Source organism: Zootoca vivipara, chromosome 10 (assembly GCF_963506605.1).
Source record: "Zootoca vivipara chromosome 10, rZooViv1.1, whole genome shotgun sequence".
NCBI classification, from domain to species: domain Eukaryota; kingdom Metazoa; phylum Chordata; class Lepidosauria; order Squamata; family Lacertidae; genus Zootoca; species Zootoca vivipara.
In genome coordinates, this window is record NC_083285.1 from 50,589,635 (window position 1) to 50,613,623 (window position 23,989).

Genomic DNA, 23,989 nt, shown 5'->3' on the forward strand with positions numbered 1-23,989 from the left:
ACATAGCTGGCTGGCGTAGGAAAAAGCTCAATCCAGAATTCCAGGAGTGTATTAATTCTTTCATATCATCCTATGTCCCTGCTCCCCTGACCTCTGGAAATGATAGATACCTTTATTGCAGCTATAAGCTCATACATAAAATAAACACAACAAGACACGTTTGTCATACAATCGATAAAATAGGATAAAATAAAATACAAATGGAAGAATAAATAAAAGTCTAACCTATACAACTTTCAGATATTTAATACAGAAAAGGGGAAATGGAAGGATTTTAGAATTCATGTAAGAGGCCATTTGCAAGGTTGCCACTGAGTTAGTATCCTGTAATAAAAAGGCAAGTTGGGTCTCGACTGGGAGTCCAGAATGGACTCAGCAGATTTCTCCTAACAGCACTGTTCAGAGGGCAAACAAAAACTATGTGCTGGACGGATTCTTTCGACTGATTATCACAGGAATATAAGTCTGAGACTCGGCCCTTAGAGAATCTATGGGACAGAACCCTGGAGGGGAAGGCGTTAGACCTTGCTTTGATGAACGCAAAGCGATGGTTAGCAGTGGTGAGGGTTGATAGGTAGGATGTAAGGTGTTTTACAGGTGTAATGCCCGTGTGCCGAGGAGTGTTAGGAGGTCAAAACCATTTATGACAATTTCACCCTCCTCCCAGGTTTCTTGTAATAGGATGATATGAAAGAATTAATACACTCCTGGAATTCTGGATTGAGCTTTTTCCTACGCCAGCCAGCTATGTTCCAACAGAGGACCGATAATGGAGATTTTCTGTACCGCCCAGCTGTCATTTAAAGGGCAGGGGGGTGCTCTTGAGAGGCAAGGAGGACCCCATAAAAAGTCCATTATTTTGCTTTGTTGGGGTGGTTGGTGTGAGAGCTGCCCAGACCTACTATTCTGTACAACGTAATCAACCTGTCGTAGTGAGTCGTTCCTTCTCACAGAAGCAAATTGAAGCACAGTCAAATCACACGACCCAGTATCAGTTGGAGCTGTCTTTCTCAGGTACATAGCTAGTAAGCTTGTGGTCAATTGATTTATGTGTCCTGCTGGGTCTTCAATCCACTCCAGGGAGACATTTGACTCTGCATTTTCTCCTTCATGCATTTGTTGCGATGCCGGAGTTGTTGGTAGACGGGAATGCGTTGATGGGGCCAGCCTTGGAGTGGCCTGTGTTACCTCGGCTCTAGGCAGAACGACCGTATATGAGGACTCCAGTTCCGGCATGGAGTAGGAAGGTGACAAATTATCAGGTTGAGATATATTTTGAATTTCATTCTTCTGCGGATTAATCAAGGGAGGTGCGTGTAGATCTATTAGGAGTGGAGATGCATGTCCAATGTGAAGAGGGGAACAAGGGTTAGCTTCCTGGTAAAAACCTTATCATCCAATACACGGGCCACTCTATTTGAAAGCGGGCATTGGGGGATAGGTGCTTCAGCATCCTTGGGGGTATGGCTCCATTGCAATAGGATGGACGTTGTTCTTAGAAGCTCTATCGGAGAGTACATTGGAGAGCTGAAGTTTGAGCGAGTCCAGTCTATTAATAATTTCCTGTTGTTCAGTCGCAGGAAGTACTCCAAAGGAAGCAATAAGCTCTCGTTCCTCCGGGGGAGTCAGGCAATTATCGGCACAGTCGTAGTTCTTAACTGAAGGGTTGAAGGTGTTATAAGTCTGGCGCTGGTATGGGGCGTATAGCCCAGCATTCTTTGATGGATCAGAGCTAGTTGGACGAGAAGCCTCTTGGGTTAATCCCCCAGATAGGAGAGGTTTAATGTTGGAATCCTTGAAGACTCTCGTTGGGATCATACCACGACTAGACAGGACTGCTTTTTGCCTAATGGTGATGGAGGGAATTATTGCAGTTTGGAAGGCGAGCATCACTCTCTGATGTCTGTGCTGAGAAGTTAAAGGAGCACCGCACAAAGATCTATTTGCGATGCCTCAAGGTTTAGAAGCACAGTAAGAAGCTCTTTAGCCCCACACAAAGTTGGCCATCTTAGATCCCCATCCCAGATAGGCATATTTTCCTTGGCTGTAAAATCAAGGATTGGTGGTTGTACGGTAATTGCATTTAGCAATACATTTGTTAATTGAAGGGGGTATTCGCTGACTCATTTGATCTCCTGCTGCCACATCATGGCCTGGCTGCGATGGAGTATTGAATTTTTGTTGGAGGCTGTACAACTATGAGGATAGGCCATATATTCTTTTAAATATGCAATGTAAGGTTCTAATTACTAGATAGAGTTGTTCGCAGCTTGTGCAATCATCAGGTTCAGCCTCCATAGTTCCCTTCGGGGAAGGTCCATCCCCATTAATTCTACCATTGGCGTTTGCGATTTGTGGCGTATCCAGATTCTCAGCTTTTGATGTTGTATCAAGGGCAATTAAGGGAATGAAACGATTTTGAGTTTCTATCGTATAGCTACATTCCAAGAGGCAACTCCCGCCATGGGGGGGGGGGAAGAGTAAGTTCTTAGTTGCTTTGACCTCGGTGAGGATAATGCCTCCTCAGTGTCCCTTAGACGTTTTCCACATCCCGTAATTCAGTCTTTATAGAACTTATAAGAAAAAATGCTTAAAATACTCCTAACAAACTTTCCGCTGCTTCTAGGAAATAAAACATAAAATTGCTTCAATGAGGGATTGGTGGAAATTAGGCGTAGATGTAGATATCTTGTCAGCATAGGAGTATTTAGTGTCTTTCCAACCACAGGGAAAGGTTTATAGAAAGCAATACATAAAATCTCCTTGACAGTCTTACTGTTACTTGTAAAAGATATAATCTTTAAGAATAATTCTAAGAACATGAGGAGGGAGGCTGGAATCTGGAGGTATCATACATTGGCGCTTGAAAAAATACAGCGTCTTCTTTTTAGAGGTCCTTTTCCACAGCCAGACATTGCGGTGGGGCTCTACAGTGGGCCTATGCTGGAATGACTGCCTTTTTGTCCCCAAGTTTGTTCACCCACCTTGTCCCTTCCCTTCTCCGTGGCAACAACAGAGGTCGCCTCACAGCAGGGCAATCAGGCCAGGGCCTCTCCCCTTCCCCACTCACTCGTTCCTGGAGTTTTTCCAATCCACAAGCTCCAAACGTGTGAACTCGGGCCAACAGGACAGCGGTGGGTGCGGCATGGTAGCAAGGCTGAGGCTCTAGGCCATGTGAGGTCTCACTCCCTCTCCCTGGGAGTCCCAACCTCTGGAAGTGAATAGTGGTCATTCACTTATTTAGGCCAAATTAAGTTAAAAGGATGCATGAAGGGAATTGTGGTGGAAGCTAAACCAGATGCTGTCAACCCTGTTATCAGGAATGGGGCAAGTTTTGTCCATGGAATTTCCTCATGGTATTTAAAAGTAATTTCATATTGTGCAAGTGTAGTTTACACTTGTTATTAGTTCATGGAAAGTTCCCATTTCAATGTTGATTTTGATAGCATACTCAAAATTTGAAGCGAGGATAAATTTAAAGACATGATCTTTCTCTTTGTAATCATTCGGGAAAGCATCACACAGTATACTTTAATGAGTAAATCAGTATGTTTCTAATGAAAAATTCCAAACCAGCTTATGACAGCAGACCACTCATTCTCATAAAAGCAGCAGAGGGAGGTTTCCTTCTAGCTCTCTCAGTATGTGTAATATAGGATAAACTATGAAGATAAAAGTCAACCTTAATACTTCCATTGCTAGATTAAGGTTTAGAAATACATGCAATGCTGGTCAGCAGGAAATTACAACCAATTGTATAAAAATTCTCTCCATATGAGCACAAGAAGACACTCAAATGTCCATTTTCGAAGTACTTTAATTCATCTCCCCACTCCTTACATTTCAGAGCACAAGTAGCTCTCTGCGAGCAACGACAATTCATTGTATCCTAGGCCAAAATCAGAGCAAGTGCTTTTCTCTTCTCAGTGGCTAACAGTTATGTACAGTACAAAGAACTGAAATTATGGCCAGCCACATGTCGTTGGTAAATTAATTTCTGGTAAGATCACATTTTCCTGAAATCTACACATTAAATTTGTTTCTAACTTTAGTTTAATTTTTACAAATCCTTTCTAAATAAAAGATTTGAACAGTTGTCACTTTAGAGTGGTGGCAGAATGAATTCTAAAAACCAAGAGTAAATTTTATAGAATTTTTCTAATGTCTCCTACATGCCTCACTTCTTGGCAAATTTGTACCAAGGTAGGACTCCCAGTGAATGTCCATATCTGTAGATGTCAATGTGCTCATAAAATTCCCTCCCCAAAATGAATGTTGATAAATATTTATTGGGAAAAAATCTTTAGCAGTGCCTATATCCAGTTCATTTTACAAACTGGCGTTCTTCCCATTTGAGACGTTTTTTCCGTGGCTGTACAAAGTCGTCATCAGAGTCATCTGTTGAGTTGGGACTATCTCTATCAGCACGGCAATAAGACTGGGCAGGGAATTTTCTTTCTGGAAAAATGTTCTTCAGGAGTTCCTCAAAATAAGCTTCCAGTTTCATGCCAGCATCAGCCACTTCTGAATCAGGCTGTTGGGGAAATTTAACATATCATATCATAGGTTTTATATTTGCAGTCCCATATAAAAAAATGGGTAAGTCAAACGCCAAAATAAATCAACTTGAACACACGAACACTACTAATTTAGTTGAATAAAATTAATCTTACTCAAATTAAAATTCAAAGACTCAATCAACACTTTAACAAATCAAAATACGATTTGACTATGATACAGTTGACAGTAGCATTTGAAGTATAAAACTAGTATGCAACAATATGTTAGCAATAGATGAGAGAGAGAGAGAGAGAGAGAGAGAGAGAGAGAGAGAGAGAGAGATATGATAGTTACAGTCTTTTCTGACCTCATTAAATTCAGCACAGTTTTGAAAGATCAGTCTGAAATCAGCTACAACATCTTCTGGTTTTGTGTACAATGGATGATGCAGTTGCAATCTATTTTTGATGGTTGACAAGTCCATTGGCTTCTTGATTATTTTGTAGTAGTCAGGCACCTAGAAAGAAATACAGTGGTACCTTGGGTTGCAAACGCTTAAGGTTTCAAACTCCGCTAACCCAGAAATAGTACCTCAGGTTAAGAACTTTGCTTCAGGATGAGAACAGAAATCGTGCTCTGGTGGCGCGGTGGCTGCAGGAAGGCCCCATTAGCTAAAGTGGTGCTTCAGGTTAAGAACAGTTTCAGGTTAAGAACGGACCTCTGGAACAAATTAAGTTCTTAACCAGAGGTACCACTGTAGATGAATCTTCTCAGTAATACATTAGCATACATCTTGTGGCATTATCTGGGAAAGTGAACATCTGCTGTGCAGATCTTAAGCAAATAACTCCTGCTATGAATGGAGAGAGCAATCTTCGTATCTTATTGAAAATAATTGAAAGCAATACAGTATATATATATTAAAACAGCAGTTATTGGAATGTCTCTAAAAGGCATATTATTCATTTAACATACATACACATTCTTAGATTCAAATTGCTATTGAAGACAGTGTCATAATGAAAATCTAGATAAGCCAACTGGAAATAAATTTCTATAGAAACTGCATTTAGCAGCACATTGCAGGCTATCACAGCAAAACACAAACACATCCCCTATACTAGGAGAAATGTCAGCGAGCTGGGTCTCAATCTTTTATTATCTCTATTTTAGGCCCAGCACAGGATGTACAGTGCTATGTATTGCTCTAGCATACTCCTAATACCTGCCTCAGAACAAGGTAGTTAATCTTTTGATCAATTTCTGTTGCAACTGAGCCAATGACAGCATATGGATAATGGCTCCTATTTACACAGGACAACCTGCTCTAGTTCATATTGCATAGGAACTTCAAAGTAAGTGGACGGCATCTATGGAGTGTTTTGTTTTTATTGTGTAAACTAACCTAAACATTTTGAAACTGCCAGGCCCGCCTAATACTGGACTATTACAAATGCTGGAACTCCACATACACATCTGTGCATGCAACAGAATTTTGCCTCCCTCTCCTATTCCCCTCAAGCTCCTGGAATGCCCTCAAAATCAGATGTGGAGGATTGGGAGACCTTCTGGAGCATAGGTTTGGGGATTTTTTTTCAGGAGGAGGATGAAAGTTATGATGTGTAAATGCAATTATGCTCATGATTAGCATTAGATACAACCCACAGTATTTACAGATGGCATTCATTCATTGTTACTAATTAACTTGTGAAATGAAAAATTTTCTGCAGAAAAAGTCTAGAAAAGGTTCCACCATACATTTTTGGAAACGGATACTCTCTTTTCGCTTTTATTACACTGCTTATGCAAAGCTATGTATCTCTAAGCACACTGCATAGTAAAACACATAATGGATGGCTCTTGGTAGCATTTACTTCAATGCCATGCACTAACTAATAAAAAGATGCAAGAAGATCAGAAACTGAACTACTGCATTAATAAATGTACTTCAATAAAAATTGCCAGTCAACAACTGTACTCAAATATGAGATTCAAATGGCATTCTGCTTTTACATCAGCATTTCTTCTATCTCTGTTGAAATTATATACTGCACTGAAGCATGGAGAATATCTTATCTGACCAGTAATGAACACCAACAGAATCCTCACAGAATGTTAGTGGCAAATAAAATAGCCATCATACCGTGGGAGGGACTGGATCTTGAAAAGCAAGGCTCATTTCGTGGCAGTAAAGGTACAGTAGTAATCTTTCACACTTCTGCACAATAGAAAAGATGAATGATTTCAGTTACACATAGTACCACCTTGAAGAGCTAGAACAGCAACACAGTAGAAACTGCATTTTTCTGAGGCTACAGAAGACAGTCTGCTGAAATTCAGACATAGTGAGATCCACTCCCACCCTCCTAGTCAACTTTTCCTTCCGTTACATTTTTTGCCACCAATACATAATTTTCAAGATGTATTGACAAAATGGACTGCAGACACAGTTTGCAGGAACTCAAGAGGAAAAATTGTGGCTGCTTCACTCTTCCCCTGGTCCTGTTGCTGCTGTGTTATCCAGAGTGAATCCAGGTTTGACTTAGCATTATGTCTGAAAAACAGGATCATGGTTTGTCTTCCATGGAGAAACCACAAGTGGAAAGCCAAGAACAAACCTTGGCTACAGCTCATGATTTGTCCCTAGGGGAGGTAAGATATGAGCTTCAGGTTGGTACACTAAGTCAAACCATAGCTTTGCACTGCATAGTATAGCAGGAACAGGATAGGAGGGCTGGTTATTTTTCCTCTGAATACATGGCAGGCTTATCTGTTCATGCTTAGTCAGGCTATTTATTCATGCTACAACAAACTCAAAGAATAGGAGTTCTGCTAATTAATTAGCATATTCCCTAAAACTACAAAGAAAATGTGGGCATGGCAACTCAAATACTCCACACCTGACACACATTTACTTGATCTTCAAACCACTCTCCAAGTAAAGAAAACACAGGAGTAAAAACCTGCCTGAGGATCAAACTGCTCTGATTTCAAGTGAGGTTTAAACTCAAGAAGAAGCATCATGGGTCTCATTTGTCCAACCCTCCCTGTGTGCAAGAGTGAAGTGTTAATATGTGTTCAGTGAGATACTACAAACTTCTGGTATCAAAAAGGCCATGACCAGAGCAGAATCCAGGTGTAAGATGTATTTAGGACATACTCTCAAGTTCTCACTACTTACTAAGAAATTACAGAGGTATAATAATTTTATTGCTATTGTGGCATTTTTCAAGGTGTATTCACAATGCACAATGCATTTCAATTACTATACTCTCACCCTCTGATCCATAGGTGCCAATCCCACATTGCCTTCCAGTTTTCTTTTTTCTTCAGTCACATGACTTGGGCCATCACAATCATATTCCATTTCTGGCTTGAACAAATCACGGCAGAATGTACAAATCCATTCTCCGCTAAACAAAGAGAAGACAAACAGGCATCAATCCATGTTCTGAATGTTTCTAAGTAAACTCTTATCTGCTATCTATAATGAGTTTTAGAAAATACTGAGGCTGAGATGAAGTCAACTGATAAAAATAGGGCTTGCCTTCTGCAATTTTGAATTTCTTCACCCAGGCACCATTTGTCATCTCATTATCAGAAAGAAAATCTAAGAGTACATATGAACACTTAAGGGACTTAGAAGGATGTGTGAGGCTTGCTCTATTAAAATTATTGTCTTCACTGTGCCTCCTATTTCTCTCCTCTCAGTTAGATTTGCTTCCTTCTTCTCAGAATTATAAGCATGCAGGCCACTGCTATGCAACATTCTCTTGAATCTATTGTTCTCCCTTCTCACTGAAAGCAAACAGTGCTACATTGGTTGGGGACAGGAACTTGCTGGGCGGCCTCTCTGAAGATTGAAGGAATGTGGCTTGCCATTCCCCACTGGCTTCAACAAAGTGGCCGTTGCTAAAACTGTCTTCTCATCAGTTCCTTAGAAAAAGCGTGGATGAAATGTTAGCTGCTAGTAAGTACCAAAACTGCTGCCATTGTCAAAGGAAGCAATAGAAAGTCTATTATGCATTGCAAATCACAGGCATATTCTAGTTTAAAAACAGGGAAGTAAATGGGGAAGATTAAGCACTGCCCTTAATATTGTGCTGTTCTTGATTAACAGCAAAACGGAAGAGTCCCCTACAATTAGCAGCATTGGACAGCAGATCACAACCACTAGAGAAGGCATGTCAAACCTGCGGCCCTCCAGATGTTTTGGCCTACAACTCCCATGATCCCTAGCTAGCAGGACCAGTGGTTGGGGAAGATGGGAATTGTAGTCCAAAACATCTGGAGGGCCGCAGGTTTGACATGCCTGAACTGTAGAGAAAACAGAAATTTCTCTCCAAAAGCATTTTCTCAGTGTGCAAAATGTCTCCCTCAGCCTTTCTTATTTGGATACATTATACTCTATAACTGGGTGACTAACTTATTTTGATCTGGGTTTGCATGGCACAGGTGGTAACACATGTATGTATGCAGAGAGAAGCAGACAGACGTACATGCATATATTCAGAGAACTTTTCTCCTACAATAGCGCTCCTGAAATACATACGGTACTTTTGCCTCTATTTAACATAGAAAAACACATCTTTCTTCTTTGAAGGATCTTAATAGCTTAGAAAACAGGAAGGAGTGCTCCTTCCTGCTTCTTAACTAGGTAAAATCATCTTGCAACGATACTATATCAGAAGAAGATGCACATTTCAACTGCAAATTCTGTGTATTTGCATATGGAATTGTAGGAGAGGCTATTTGGGCACAGAAGTGGCTCTGAGACCTTCAGATAAAGGGTGGTATACAAATTTAATAGATAGATAAGATAGATCGATCTCATGTTTACATTTTCAAAATAATGTTTCTATTAAAATAGCTGAAGTTGTATAACATACCACAAAAAATATTTCAAACATGACAAACAATAACAAAGAACAAATGCAGTACTAGAACATCAACAGTACTCCTCAGACTAAATAAATACGAACCAGAAAACAATGGAGCACTTTTTAGGAATCGCAATCCAAAACTGTGGCACCACAACCATAACGGGTATGTTGTTTCACACATCCACAATCTGAACTACTGATGGCTCCTGTTTAGCTTTAAAACTAGAAAATGACTGTATATATAAAAAAGAATGAAGGTCTGAGCTAATGTTTTATAGTCTGGCTGGTTTTACCTTGGAAAATTCCTGAGTGTGGGAACATGACAAGAAAGGTGGAACACTTTAGGACATTTATCACAACACAAAAGCTCTCCTCCGTTCTGACACACTGCACACCAGTCCTCATTGGGGTCATCATCTTTCCTGCTTTCTCCAACATGAGGCGTCCCTATCCATGCTGCCTTGCCATTGGATGGTTGGTCACCTGTACTGTCTGGTGCTTCTGTTCTCAAGACGGTTGCTTCAGATGAGCGATTGCGATTGTTATTCAACAACAATGAGGTAAGTAAATTTCCTGGAAACCTAGTCTGTAGGGAAAAAGAAAAAAGTATGCAGCCTGAAAAGAATGTAAAATTGTTATATACATGTGTGTATAAAGATGCACACAATCATGCCTCTTCTGCAGTAAGGGTCTAGCTAATTGAATCAACTACCATAACTGGATAAATTTATGGCTTTAGAAAGAGCTTACAGCATTTTAAAAATACCAGCATTTAGTTCTTGAGTGCGAAAGAGTAGACAGCATGAGTGCTCTATGATTTCCCAGATCAGCATGAAGAACATAAGTAACCCTCACTAGAAGTTTTCTTTTGTATTCTAGCATAATATAAATCCTGAGCAGAAGAGTAACAACTTAGCCAACTTAATAATTACCCTCCCAAATTTAAAGACTATTTTTATAACTTTGATTACGTTTTGCTTCCGGGATTCTTCATCTGTTTCTTGCTTCACTATTACAACAGGGAAATCATAGTGTTCACTTGGCACACCAGACTCTTGTTTTATTCTTATAGGCTCCAACATGACCACAGGGACTCGCTGGGTTGAATCTGCACCTGATGGTCTGCTAGAAGAGCCAGAGCTGTAAAAGGAAGAAGTAGTGGGGAAGAGGATAAAAGATCAAGCAAGACTAAAACGAGACTATTGTCACAAGTTCTAGATAATTTGAAGAGGGTACGTCATAATTGTGTGAACCAGCCTGTGGTATTTTTTCCACATTTGATCATTCAAAGTTTGTGTTTCAACCATGACAACACAAAAAATCAAGTGCTTTAAGTGGGTAGTTACCACTTTAAAAAAACCCAAAAACATTCCTCTCCATCAAGTTCAACTACAAAAAAGGGGTGGAACTAACATTCATCTGCAAGATGCAAGAAACAAATATGATAACTAGCACCCATCTTCAGTTTCTTAGATTTCTGTATTGCCAGATAAAAACATCTTAATTGGATAATTCACACTGACAGTTTTTTCAGGACCTATTATTTTTGCTTACCTGCCTCGACTTCCAACACTAGAGGCACTGGGTGAACGAATTGGAGGATGGACAACCGCACCTGAATTTTAAACAAATATTGTCAAAAAACTTATTTTATATAGAATTAAAAGCTTCCGTTAAGTTGAACACATGATTTTAAGATGTAGTTAAGCATTATTTTGATTTCCACTCCACTGCCCCACTACTGCAGAAGAAATCAAGGGAAATAATCAAGGGAAATAAATTATGAACAGCAAAAATATGTGCCCAGAGCCCCACCCCCCGTGCTACAGATAAGGTGTATGGGGACATCCCTGAATGAGGATGAGAAATATTTTATCTCAAGGCCACATTCATGCCTTGAGGAATGAAAGAGCAAGCATGGTTCATTGCATCTCCACCTTAGTTAATTATAACTAGGATCTTTCCTATCAAGCATGTACTTCTTGCAAGAAATGTAGCTTTTGTATTTTCCTCAATTCAAGGAGTCAGTGTGATTACATCCAGGCTGAAATGTGCTCTTTCAACAGGGATCCAGTGTTCTGCTCAGCTTCTAAGAGTGTGTTAACTCTAAACACCAATAGTTATCAGAGTGTGAATGACGCTTGTCAGGCTCTCTTAATCTAGGAAAGACTAACTGGTGAGTCAGCCATAGCGACTGAAGATACCTGGGCCTTCAGTGATAGCACTGGATCAAGGGCACTGCCAGCCTACATACCTGCTCCTTTAGGAAAATACAAATCTATCCAGAGCCGGTGATTAATCAATTCTGGGGCAAGAGAATAACCCACCAACAGTAATCCATTTTATCAGAATATTAGGAGTTTATTAAATAATAACCATACCTGAAAGGCCTGGAGATGGCACTGATGAATTTGGGGACTGGACAGTTTTGCGTGAAGGTGGTTTGGGTTGGCTCTGCTCAACAATTCCTTCTCTCCTCCCAATGCTTTCCAGTGAAATGCTTCCTGCACAGTCAATCTTAAAACAATTAAGAGATAGTTAGGCCAGAGAGGCTCAATGCCACCACTTTTCATTACTCACTAATTTCAAGACTGTAACAGGTAAAGTAAATGCCACATACATATAATCCAACTATAATTCCCTCCAAGAGTAAAGTGGGTGGCCCTCTGGTGACCAGCAAGGGTGTTTGCATACATAAGTAAAACTAGGAATGCAGAAAAGTATTGGTTAAATTTTTTTAAGGGAAAAAGATCTTCAAAATATGAGAAGACACAAAGGGCTGTGTAGGTGCAAATCTTGCCTCTGTTGGATGGCCATTGGGGGCAGTGGGTTGGGGGGAATTAGGCTCAAAGGATGCTTGACCCCACCCTTTGCTTTAAGCTGGGGAAAGAAGCCCTATTTTGCTGTTGAGAGACGCATTTCCTTGGGAAAATCTGCTGCAAGAAATTCGACCAGGGACCACAAGTTCCCCACCAATACTTTAACCTGTTAGGAAAGACAATCATGTCAGGGCTTTTCTTTAATATATCTATCAGATGAAGAAGTAACTACAAAGTGGCTTAATGTCAGAATTTCCCACAGAATTCTTTTGTGAGTGTTTGTACATATGACAAGGTCTAGACTATTACCACATAAAATATAGGCTCTTAGCTCTGCTCTTAGCACCAAAAGAAAATAAGGGCAAAGAGGCAAAATCATACTAATATAAGCCCCAGTTACTTCTATATAAACTGGTGGAATATGACATACTAGAAAAATGACATACTATTGATTTGTGGACTAGACTGTTTTCTGTGTAAGCTGTCACATTCCCCATCTGCCAATTCAACATGCTTTCCACAAAAGTAATAAAGCTTTCAAGAAGTCAAGATACAAAACATAGTGCAATATCCATCTTACATCAGGAAGAGAAGGCAGAGTATAGGAGCCACCCATTGTTGAGGACAGATCAATCATAGGTGGAACAGGTGTTTTCCCATCATATCCAGCAGCACTATTAATGGTAGGACTGGAAGGAGTGGATGTTGTACTGCTGGCATTTGAGGGAGCAGCAGAAGCATGTCCACTGTTGATTTGCCACTACAAAGAACAACAACTGTATTAAGGAAATAATAGTTTATCATATATACCAATAATAAAACTGCAGTGCATTGGGTTAATCTGCCTTTATATCACTTTGCTGTACCATTTGTAGTACCTTGGTGGTGTGAAGTGATTTTGCAAAATTAGGTGTTAATAGAAAAAAATGTTCCAAGCTGCTTTCAGTTGAATGAAATTGTTGATTGCTGAGTTACAGTGAACACTCAGGTTTTAGTTAACTGTGGTTTACACTCAGGCACCAACATCTCTCCAACTATGTTAACCTTTGAAAAGGAGAACAGATACATATATCTTGTTGACAGACTAAAGTTGTAGAACTGTGTTTAGCACAAAGTTACAGTAGTGGCCAATAGTCCCATGACAGTGGATGCTGCCATTCAATCGCAAGTTGGGAGACAAAATGTCATTGTAATGTGTACTCTGTACAGTTTTTACTTTTACATGAAAAGTTAAATAGCATTATTAAAGGTGTGTCTCCTTTCCAATAACACCTCTTCTTTTTGAGGAGCCCTAATCTCTCCCTGCTCTGCTCTGCAGTTAAAACAGACACATTAGGCACAGTTGGAAGTATTTTTCACTCAGAGATTGTTATGGACAGCAAAGTAGTTCTTTTTTACTTACTTCTATAACCTGCATATTGCACAGATCAGCCATGGCTTCAAGAGGAGTGCCAGTCATATTAATTGCAAAATCTCCCAGAGTCTTTTGGAAGCCAATTGGTTCCACCAGCCTCCAAAGGCAAGACATTCTAATAGGTCCCCCATCTTTGTGGAGGGGGGAAGCTGCTAAAAGTCTAAACAGGAAATGACTGGCCATGACAAGGAACTGGCATTAATATGAGCCACCTTAAGATCACCCTCTTCCTGCCCGGTTGAGACGACCAGATTCAGATTGTGGTCAGCCACAAGTGTTGGTCTGATGACATGTTGAGGCAGCCCCACAGTTGTCATGGAGGCCACAAAGTTCCAAGCCACCTTAGAATGAGTGGCCTCAGCATGCCCCCCAACACCAACAGCCTAGCGTTCAACCTTCTAGCTCAGGCAGAGACTGTGGAGCAGGGAGTGAGGCAGGCAGTAATCCAGCAGTATCCCTAATAGGTCCTGATTGCCCAAAGCAAGACACAAACACTAGATCACAATACGAGGTTTCTTAAAGAGTGGTCACAACACTGTCTCCTGCTTTAAGGCAGTTCACATAATTCCCTCTTTCAAAGATGCATTTATCACCTTCTGGACTGAGTCAATCCCCTTTGGCTAAACAAAATTACCCAAAAGCAGATTTCAATTCGTTCTGAACTAATTTTAAGATGTATTATAATTAATTGATTGCCTGTTTTTATGTTCTTAGTATACTGTACTAATTTTATTATGTTAGCCGCCCTGAGCCCGGCTCCGACCGGGGAGGGCAGGGTACAAAAAATCTATTATTATTATTATGGGTTGAAAATCATGTCTACATCATGGTCCCTTCCAACTCTACAATTCTATGATTTTATGAGGCTGCAACAACTGAAAATCATTCCAAGTAACTAGACTAAAAGGTGCTTCAGATGCCTTCATAGGAACTTCTTCAACAGTGGTGTCAAGATCAGAGTGGATATGAGCAATTTTGTCTGCAAAATACTTAGAAAACTTGTTACATCAGGACTCCATGTGGTCAATATATCCTATTTAGGGTTCTGTTATAACCTCTTCGATGCTCCTGTTAAGTTATTGTACTCCAGTTAAGTCTTTTGGAAGGCAGGGTGTTCAACAATAAAAACATTTTACCTGTTTAATAGCTTGCTGTGCCAAAAATGCCATCTGCAGTGGATTGGGCCGTACAGCTGACTGTGGTATATTCTGATTTTGAGGAATCCTCATTGGCTGAGCTGGAGGAACAGAGCCATTGGGTTTGAGGCTGTGATTCTGAAAGTTAACCAAACGTGGAGGTGGCTGCTGGAAAGATAAAACAGTGTTCTTAGTTTTCTGTAAGTTAAAGAGAAATCCATTCTCAGATTTCACAAAAAATGAGCAGTAACAGTTTAGAGTACTGTGGGATTCACCCTCAACATAAAGCTATGTAGCCTGATAACTAACAGTTTCACAATCTGCTTGAACAACAGGGAAAGCTACATAGCAATATGACAAGAGATCTCCTTAAGATGTCTGTAAGCATCTAGGAAATCAACAGAGGGGACTGAACTCTTGGACAGATAAAACATACACTGGTGGTCATACAATATGGTGTTACTATAATTCTGTGAAATGCATAAAGGTAATATTAACTGTCTTTAGAGGTTGCCCTGATGACTTCAGTTTTCCTTTTGAACAAAATACAAATGGCTAAGGGTCTTCTACTCTGGACTTGCCCTAATTTACCTGAGGAGGTGGTGGCGGTGGAGTCTGGTACATGGGCCCTGCAATTCTAGGATTTGGGAGCCCCACAGGACCTGCCCTCCGTTGAGCCTGCTGCCTCTGAGCGAGGACCTGCTGCTGCATGTGCTGAAGTCGCAGTTGAGCTAAACTGATCTGTGTTGGGAACTTGGATAGTTGATTTGAAGGTAAGCCACTTTGTGGCTGTATGTTTGGTTCCATCACAGGGCTTTTAGGCATGTGTGGTGGGGTCTCATTATCTTCAATTACCAGAGAACCTGGATAAAAATAATTATATTTACAAGTTAAGGATTTACTGTCTACCATTAGGCAATACCCTCTGCCACATTAACCTTTCTGGCATGTGTCATTGCCAAATATCTAAAATAAAAACCCTTCTGTTAACTCTGGAGCTAAGTTGTTCACATACACTTTTATTTAGCTGCCTAGACCAACACAAATATAGTCAGATAATGGTCAGATACTTACGAACTGTTAAGTATGTACTTATCAGTTATCCTCTTAACCTAGCAATGCAGGGGGTTGGACTACATGACCTTCATTCCAAGACACTGATGGCCACTTCATCATGGCAAATTTCCTACAGGATGTCACTTCCATGTAGGGATTAATGGATCAGCCTAAATTTAGTTTGTGTCCTTTTCTTATTTGATCACAACAAAGTCTGCTCCTTCCCACTTTAGCATTTAATATGTAGATCTTTTTCTTTCAAAAAATCAGCAAGAATTACATTAAAAAAGACATTAAAAAATATTTACAAGGTTACCATAGGGCCAACTTTAAACGTTTTCTCTCTTTACACGTAAGAGTTGCCTGGAAGTGCTAGAAACTTGCTGTGCAAGTTGAAAAAGTGGGCATTAATGCCCCTGAAAGTGGCAGAACATGATGATTTGCTGTCCATCCTAGGGACTTTGTTTAGAAAAAAGATAATTGCCCTACTGATCTGTGGCAAGTAATTCCACTTCTGCACATGCTGCCTTGGATGACATTGGTCATTGGATTGGACCTCATAGCTGATACTCAAGATAAATAATGTCCTTCAACCTAATGAAGCTCAATTCAGCTTGTTACACTGGGAATGAAGGCATTCTTTGTATCTTTGTGATGTCCCGAACATTTTACAGAACATCATAACTGGTGAGACAAGCTGTGCTCACATATCAATCCTATGGTTTCCTTTTCCTTATCTTAAAACAATGTAACTTTCGCCCTGCCATAAAAGAATGAAACCTTAAGCAGCTCCCTACTGTAAATCCATAAAACCTTGAACTGTCAAACCTCTATTGCATGTGTCCAAAACAACAAATTACTAATTGAACCCAATTAGCCAGAAATATTGTTTTCACAGAGATAGCATCTTGTTTGAGTTAAAAGAATCTTGTTTGAGTTAAAGATATGGAATTTGAATCTGGAATTTATCCTATTCCTTTCACATATATAGCCTAAATACCTTATGGAATTGTAAGTTTTGATATAACTTAGAATAGTTCCCCCACCCCAAACTGTGTCAGTTTTACAAAAGTATCAATTTTTTGTTCTTAACGGGGGAATTTAGTATAAACATTCCCTCCTTTGAGATTCTCTTCAGTCCTCTCTTTCTGAGAGACTCACAGCTTGCACCTAGGTAATGAATAAAGGTACCTCAACTATTTGATTGGTCTGATTTCTGTAATGCTTTGTTTCTGAGTTACCTCATTATACTATGTTTTTACATGTTATTGACTAACCTCATTTTATTTTCTGTAATGCTGAACCGGTCATATTAAGTAGAAGAAATGTGTTAACTAAATCTGCATGTCTGAGGCTCATTCCTGGATCCTGTATTTTTGTATACTAATGCAGAGAGATTAACCCTGCTCCACCTTAATATGACAACTGTAAAAGGAGGAACTAGAGTACTGCTTAACCAACAAACAGAAGGATTACTACACAGAAGTCTTGTCTAGGACTTCCACCCTGAAGAGAGCAAAAATTGCTTTAGATCCATGCAAGCACATTCTTTTTCTGTACAAAGTCCTTGGGTGGGACAGAACATAATGCCCCCATTGTTCTTAAGAGCATCTGTGCCCCAATTTTCAATGTGTACAACAGGAAACATACTTTCTAGCCACTCCAGGCAGCTACTACATATTAAAAACAAAGGCCGAGAGTCTGCCCTTGGACTACGCCATAGACTCTTTTGTGTGTGTGGATTCTAAAAAGAACAATATTCCAATCTGGGATATACAGATCAGGTGAGTTTGCTTTGGAATATACACCCTATCTGACTCCTTGAGCATCCCTACTCCCATCTTTGAAATGTAATGTACTTGATACATACATGTGTCATGTGACAACACATTTTTTCAATGTGCTTATGCATGCAGTTCAAACCTGCAGCTAATTGGGGGTTCCTACCGCCTGCACAGGCAACAAGACAGATGTGTGTATTCGGAGCATACACAAAGAACACAAAATGTCCTGTCAATAAATGATATCTCTATGTAGAAATTCATCATGAATGGAGGCTTTCTTGTCCCTCCCTCCCAAAGTGGAGGGAAGAAGTAAAAAATAACAGAGTTCTCTAACCATTCCTCTTAAAAGAAATCAATGCCAACAGTTATTTCAGAGAGTAAGTTTAGTAACATCAAAAGTTTTTAACAAAGATGTACATGGAAATGTACCATACCTAAATTGAAGATATTTTGGGCCCAGAAGCTAGGATCACAGTGAAACACGGTGGTGGTGTTAGACACTGGTAAGGCATCACACCTTGCTCTAAGGAGGTATCTTAATCGATATGTAATCTAGAATAAATCAGGAATAATGTATGAAAAAGTTCAACTTTTTCTGCTGTTATCTGGAGAAAGTGTTCCACATAAAGGCTATTTCCCCCCCATGATACCACCCTAAAATTGATTTTTAAAAACATATAGCATGTTTCTCACATTCTTAACAATAATATTGTATTTCATGAATTCCCATGACACAAATATAATTGGCTTTAAAATATACTATTATTTAAATTAGAATACACAGCATCGCTCCTGGCAATGCAACAGGAATTCTTTCAAAACTGTGAACTAGCATGACAGATAAGATACAACTTACACTAGGTAATAATAAACAGAAATAAATACATAATATGGTATTGTAATAACAAACAGCTAATAATAAAAATGAAAGACAAAAATGTGTAATACAGGAAGCTTTGGCTATAAGTTGATGTAACAACAACTGAGAGAGGAGATACTTTGACTGAATTTATTTAACTTTGATTCAGCAGTGGTGCATGATGGAGGTGAAGTGGCAGCTGTGCCCTCCATGGGATAATGGTGCTACACCTTTTTAAAAACCTGGTTGTTGTGTGTTTTTAAAATATATAGTAATCAGTTCCTTGTTTCTTTCTAGATTGAACAACTACCCTTTATGTGGCTTTGCTGGAAAAAAGCAACTTCAAAGGGAGACTTCACTTCAAAGGGGCAATGTGAAACTGCTGGCCTGCATCAAAGGTTCAGTGCTTTCACTTGTGGATTTAATTGAGACAAAAGGGTTTTTCTCATGTAAAGGTGCTACACTTGCCAAGACAAGGGCAAGAAGGCAGCAAGATCAAGGGAGCTTTGGGTTGCAGGCAGCTACACAGGTGTACACACAGCTTTAGCACTGCCACCACAAAGATGCTGCTGTGACTCCCCCCTCTCCCCACACTGCTGCTGAGTGGACTGCTTCATCCCTTGCAATGGTAAACCCATGTTAGCCATTAGCTGCATGCTCACCTGGGTCAAACCCAGCTCATTAATACATGCATCTAAAAATATGACTATTAAACTCATGCATTACATTTTTAATCTCTGCTTGCAGAGTTTATTTTTAAGCACTCTTTCTAGTTTTTGCATGCTTCCATAGTAGAACAATGAACAACAGTAGCAAGTTTATAGTTAACTGTTCAGCAGACTCTGTTCTTATGTTCCTTGCTTTCCCATATCCTGCTAAGAGCACAGTCTTATAACATTGTCTTTGTAATCAACTTGCCATGACTATGGCTTTCCTAGACAAAAGTCCAGTAGCTCTCTATCCGTACTCTTGAAATTTATGCACAGTGTGGGGGCTACCTTGTGAATCTGGTTAGATACTGTACTAAGTTTGCCTGCTGCAATCGCATATGTGGAGACACTTGTTGAGGAAAAATAACAAATCATTTATTATAGGAAATACATAACATGGATAGTTTAATTTAGAATTAGAAAATCTATCCTAAGTTGAAGAAAACAAAGGTGGCTGTGCCTTTGTGTCTTGTAGAGGCGTAAATTGGAGAGAAGGCAACCTGAAAATACCAGACAAGATCAAAGGATAGGTCAGCATTGAGATCAAAGCGACAGAGACAGTGAAGGAAACTGAAGCTCTCTTACTCTAATTGTTTTAGTCCCATGCAAACTCTTCTCTGCAAGCAAGTTGCACCCCAACTTCCAACACTTACTAGGCGTTTGCTGTACAGTAATGCTGTGCTGCTACCACTGGTGACAGCCCATTTAGAAAAGTCCATGACATGTTCCAGTTGCTTAGAAAGACCTGCCACTTCCTGTTGTTGCTGTACAAGCTTCATTCGGTGTTCTTTAGCTAGACACTGCAAGGGACAAACCCAGACACTCATCAGTTCTTTTGCCAATTCAAACTGTTGCATTTTTCAGAGAAGATACAAGAACAGCTGTGTTCATAAGTGTTAACTGTCACTAACACATTACTCTAGTTGTGTGTTTATTATCTCCATCTCTTCAAGTGATCAAACACAAGTAAGCCTTGTCTTTTACATCTTATTACTATTCAAACCCTTTGATTTCTACCCTTTGTTAGCTACCCTTTGACTCAAAGTAGTATGCTAGAAGACTGATGTGCTAGAAGTGATCATTTCAATGAGCGCACTCTAAAAGAGAAGTTGTAAGTGCTAAGAAGGTTGTGAAAAATCCAGGGGCTGAGAAAGGGGCACAACCCCCAAGTTCCTAACTATCTCTCCCAATATGTAGGCTCTCGGAATCTAGGCAATACAAGATCGCACTTGATTAACACACAGGCAGATAATGCCCAACAGAGTGCTTTTATTTAACACCAGAAAATAGACAAGTAAACAATCACATCCTTCCACTGCAAAAATGTAAAGCTCATGAACTTGGAAACAAAGCAGAAAAGCAAAGATCTTTATCGATGAAGGACCATACCTGCCCAGATAATAGCAACAGTGTCTACCTTGATTGTCCAAGAAATGGTGTTAAACAAAGACCAAGTTCTGCTTTTTGAACCCTCTTAAATGTAAAGGGACCCCTGACCATTAGGTCCAGTCGTGACTGACTCTGGGGTTGCAGCGCTCATCTCGTGTTATTGGCCGAGGGAGCCGGCGTACAGCTTCCATGTCATGTGGCCAGCATGACAAAGCCGCTTCTGGCGAACCAGAGCAGCACATGGAAACGCCATTTACCTTCCCACGGTAGCGGTACCCATTTATCTACTTGTACTTCGACATGCTTTCAAACTGCTAGGTTGGGTTGGCAGGAGCTGGGACCGAGCAACAGGAACTCACCCCGTTGCGGGGATTTGAACTGCCGACCTTCTGATTGGCAAGCCCTAGGCTCTGTGGTTTAACCCACAGCGCCACCCGCGTCCTTTCTATACCCCCTTACTGTATGACTATTAATTTATATGAGAAGCCTGTTTATGTTAAACAACATTTAAGTTAAATAACATTTCCATCCTCAAAATGACAATAAAGTGTTTTTTTCTCTAAATAGTGATCAAGGTTTTATATGCTATATCCTGTTTTCAGTGACTATTTGAACACAAGCTCATGGAAATTGACATCTTTTTAACCACACTGTTCTCTCAATCATTCTTTGCACCTGTTTTTAACCACAGAATGTACCATACTTTCTCGGGTATAAGACTACCGTAGGTTTTTTAACTTTAAAATAAGGTTAAAAATCTGGGGGCGTCTTATACATGGATAGTGCATATGCCCATTTTCTAAATTTGGGGTCCCCAAAAGTAGGGCATGTCTTATACATTGGGGCATCTTATGCACGGAAAAATACAGTACTTTCATTTAGTATCTTTGTACTGTATCTCTGTTTCAGTAACCAGACGTTTGCCTGCCTTACTTATGTCAGGCTTCCAGAACTAGAGTGTATAATACAGAGGTCTAATACTGAAAACAACCCTAAAGAAGCCCTTATGGCCATTTTATACATGTTTCTTTATGCTTGCATAACCCTATTGCTAATACATGTATATAAATTGAAGCAAAATAGTTAAGTCTAAAGTCTAACACAGCTCAAGGTAATCTCTGCTGATAATGGAATACAATGAGCCTCTTCAAATGCTGTTTTGATCCTTTGATTTATACCTGGGTAATTAGCAGTAGTGGGCCTTGAAAATGAGTATCCCTCTATGGGAAAAGAAAGTAATTATGCATTTTGTTTGGTATTACATCTTGTTCAAACACAAGAGAGGATATCCTGCTTCTCTCATTGAATTTTACCTGCAGTGATGTGGGCAGCCGAGGGAAGATGTTATCCCAAAGTGTAGTCACAATGGCCCAGCATTCCAATGCCAAACGTCAAATATACAAATAGCAAATATGTTATTTGAACCCCTCATGCAGCCAAAATGAACCCACAGATACACAAAGGACACAAGGGGAGAAAACCCCTAAACAGTCAGAAGCATCTAACATGCTCAATGGCCACAGTATGCAGGTAACGGGGCAGAGATGGAAATGGAGTAACTAGGTAAAGATCATGACCAACCTTACCCACATGACCTGCTGTATGTACATAAAGAGTACTTCAGAGGCCCTACTCACAGGTTCGTTGCTAAGGTCAATTAGGTTGGTGGTGACCACTCCGCCCAAAGCTTTATGCATTTCTCTCCATTATTGTGTATGGATTTTTCTGTACAAGTCTTTAAAACTGGATTCATTTGTTCTGTTTTAACTGCTACTGCTATTGGTTTTGAAATTGCTGAGGTGTTTGAAGATGTGTTATGCTAACTTACTGAAATGTCTCTGTTATGCTTTAAAGTTGCTGTTTTTCCTACTTTTTATAAATATTTATTTGGTGATTTCTAATGTATTTTATAATGTGGCAACACTAAAGGCTTAAATACACTCTACACATATTTCTTTAAAAACAAATAAGCAGGAGCACTCCATACTGCAACTATTTGTTTTCAATGTAAATATAAATTATCCAAAGTAATCACATGCCTAGTGTGAAAAGGCATACTCAATATCTGATTGTGTTTGGATGGGTAGTATTCAAAGACATACAATGGAGTTTTAAAAAAATACAGGATTGTCTATCGATATGAAATCCCTCCTATGCAGAAGAAGAAAATTTTGAAACCTTTCCAATTGTTCTTCTTAAAAGAATTTAATAAAGTATAACAAATGCATTTAATAAAGCATGACAAATATGTTCAGATCTATTTAGCAGTACATATTACTGCAAAGTGATTTTTAAAAATGTGCAGTATGTCAGAGTGGGGTCATAATGTTGCCCCTCAGTAAATAATAATTTACCTCAAGCTGATGGAGTAGAGCTTTCCCCTTTTTGTTTATTTCTACCATCAATGTGAAAATAGCAACTTTAATGTCCTGTTCCACCAGCTTTTGATTCCGATTCACTTCATGAATCCTAAAAAGGTGGAAAACAGAAATGCTCTTTAATATGCTCAACATGGGAAATGTGCAAAATAACTTTTTTTGAAATCTTTGGACACCAGTAAACTTGGTCCTAACTAAGCCCTAGGAAATAAATGGAATGAAACAGCCATGAACTCAAGTTCTACTTATTTTAATTGGATTTTTGTTCCGACTAGCATTTGCTGGATTATGTCCAATCAACTTCATGAGCCTTTGGGAAAAACTTTGAATTGTCCCTTCTTACTATAACAATTCTATGATTCTATGAATCTTGAATGTTTGAACTTTAATGGTAAATTGGAAGAAAAATGAACCCTCAGCCTTATGGATAAAAGTGAAATACCAAAAAAATGCTTCTTTCACATCTTGTGTTACCAGCAGTGATGTGTAGTGTACAATTTTCAATGAAATTTTCCAGTGCTTTATTTTTCTGCAGAAAATGTTCTGTTTCATATTTTTATTAGTAGAAATGAACAACTGTGAACTGCAAATGCAATGTTAGGCAAGCTTGATAGTTTCAAAGCTTTTAGCCTTGTTTACTAAAAACAAGTAAAAGAAGTCCTCTTTAGGCCATCAGAAAATGTTCTTATTTAAATTATGCTAATTTGCAAAGTAACATTTTCTGCAGTTTTTTCCATTCAAAATTTTCTGGATAACCCACATCACCAGCTACCAGAAAGGTAAAGAATAAAGGCACTGTTCTTTTCCCTGTTCTTCTGTCAGGGATCTTCTCTCAAAACATGCATGCTACTATTCCTCTTTGTAATTGAACACCTCAAAATCAATCTCCTTCCCCTCCCATATAATTTAATTTTTTGAATGACTGTTTATTTTTTAAATATTAATTATAAGCAATATAATATTGTAGTGTGTGTTTTTATCAATATAATTTTGAGTACACCATTATTTGCATTTCCTGTTCCATCTCCCAACTCTGTCATACTCCCATTTTTAGACAGCTT

The 23,989-nt window shown here is 39.4% G+C and overlaps 1 protein-coding gene across 2 annotated transcripts in view; it reads right to left on the reverse strand.

Annotated features, from left to right (window-relative positions):
- Window positions 1-23,989, reverse strand: part of TRIM24 (tripartite motif containing 24) — a 37,173-nt gene continuing 13,184 nt past the window's right edge. Inside the window, exons 6-19 of one of the 2 annotated variants that reach the window (XM_035127546.2) lie at window positions 22,905-23,019; window positions 19,815-19,961; window positions 18,027-18,144; window positions 15,344-15,615; window positions 14,753-14,917; window positions 12,783-12,962; window positions 11,765-11,900; window positions 10,938-10,998; window positions 10,355-10,523; window positions 9,677-9,969; window positions 7,778-7,913; window positions 6,644-6,718; window positions 4,868-5,017; window positions 1-4,534 (exon numbers count right to left, since the gene is read on the reverse strand). In XM_035127546.2, the coding sequence (XP_034983437.2) occupies window positions 4,325-4,534; window positions 4,868-5,017; window positions 6,644-6,718; window positions 7,778-7,913; window positions 9,677-9,969; window positions 10,355-10,523; window positions 10,938-10,998; window positions 11,765-11,900; window positions 12,783-12,962; window positions 14,753-14,917; window positions 15,344-15,615; window positions 18,027-18,144; window positions 19,815-19,961; window positions 22,905-23,019 (2,227 nt within the window). In that variant the 3' untranslated portion in view covers window positions 1-4,324. Of the gene's footprint in view, window positions 4,535-4,867; window positions 5,018-6,643; window positions 6,719-7,777; window positions 7,914-9,676; window positions 9,970-10,354; window positions 10,524-10,937; window positions 10,999-11,764; window positions 11,901-12,782; window positions 12,963-14,752; window positions 14,921-15,343; window positions 15,616-18,026; window positions 18,145-19,814; window positions 19,962-22,904; window positions 23,020-23,989 lie in introns of both variants that reach the window. The other variant, XM_035127545.2, reaches the window with a different exon arrangement.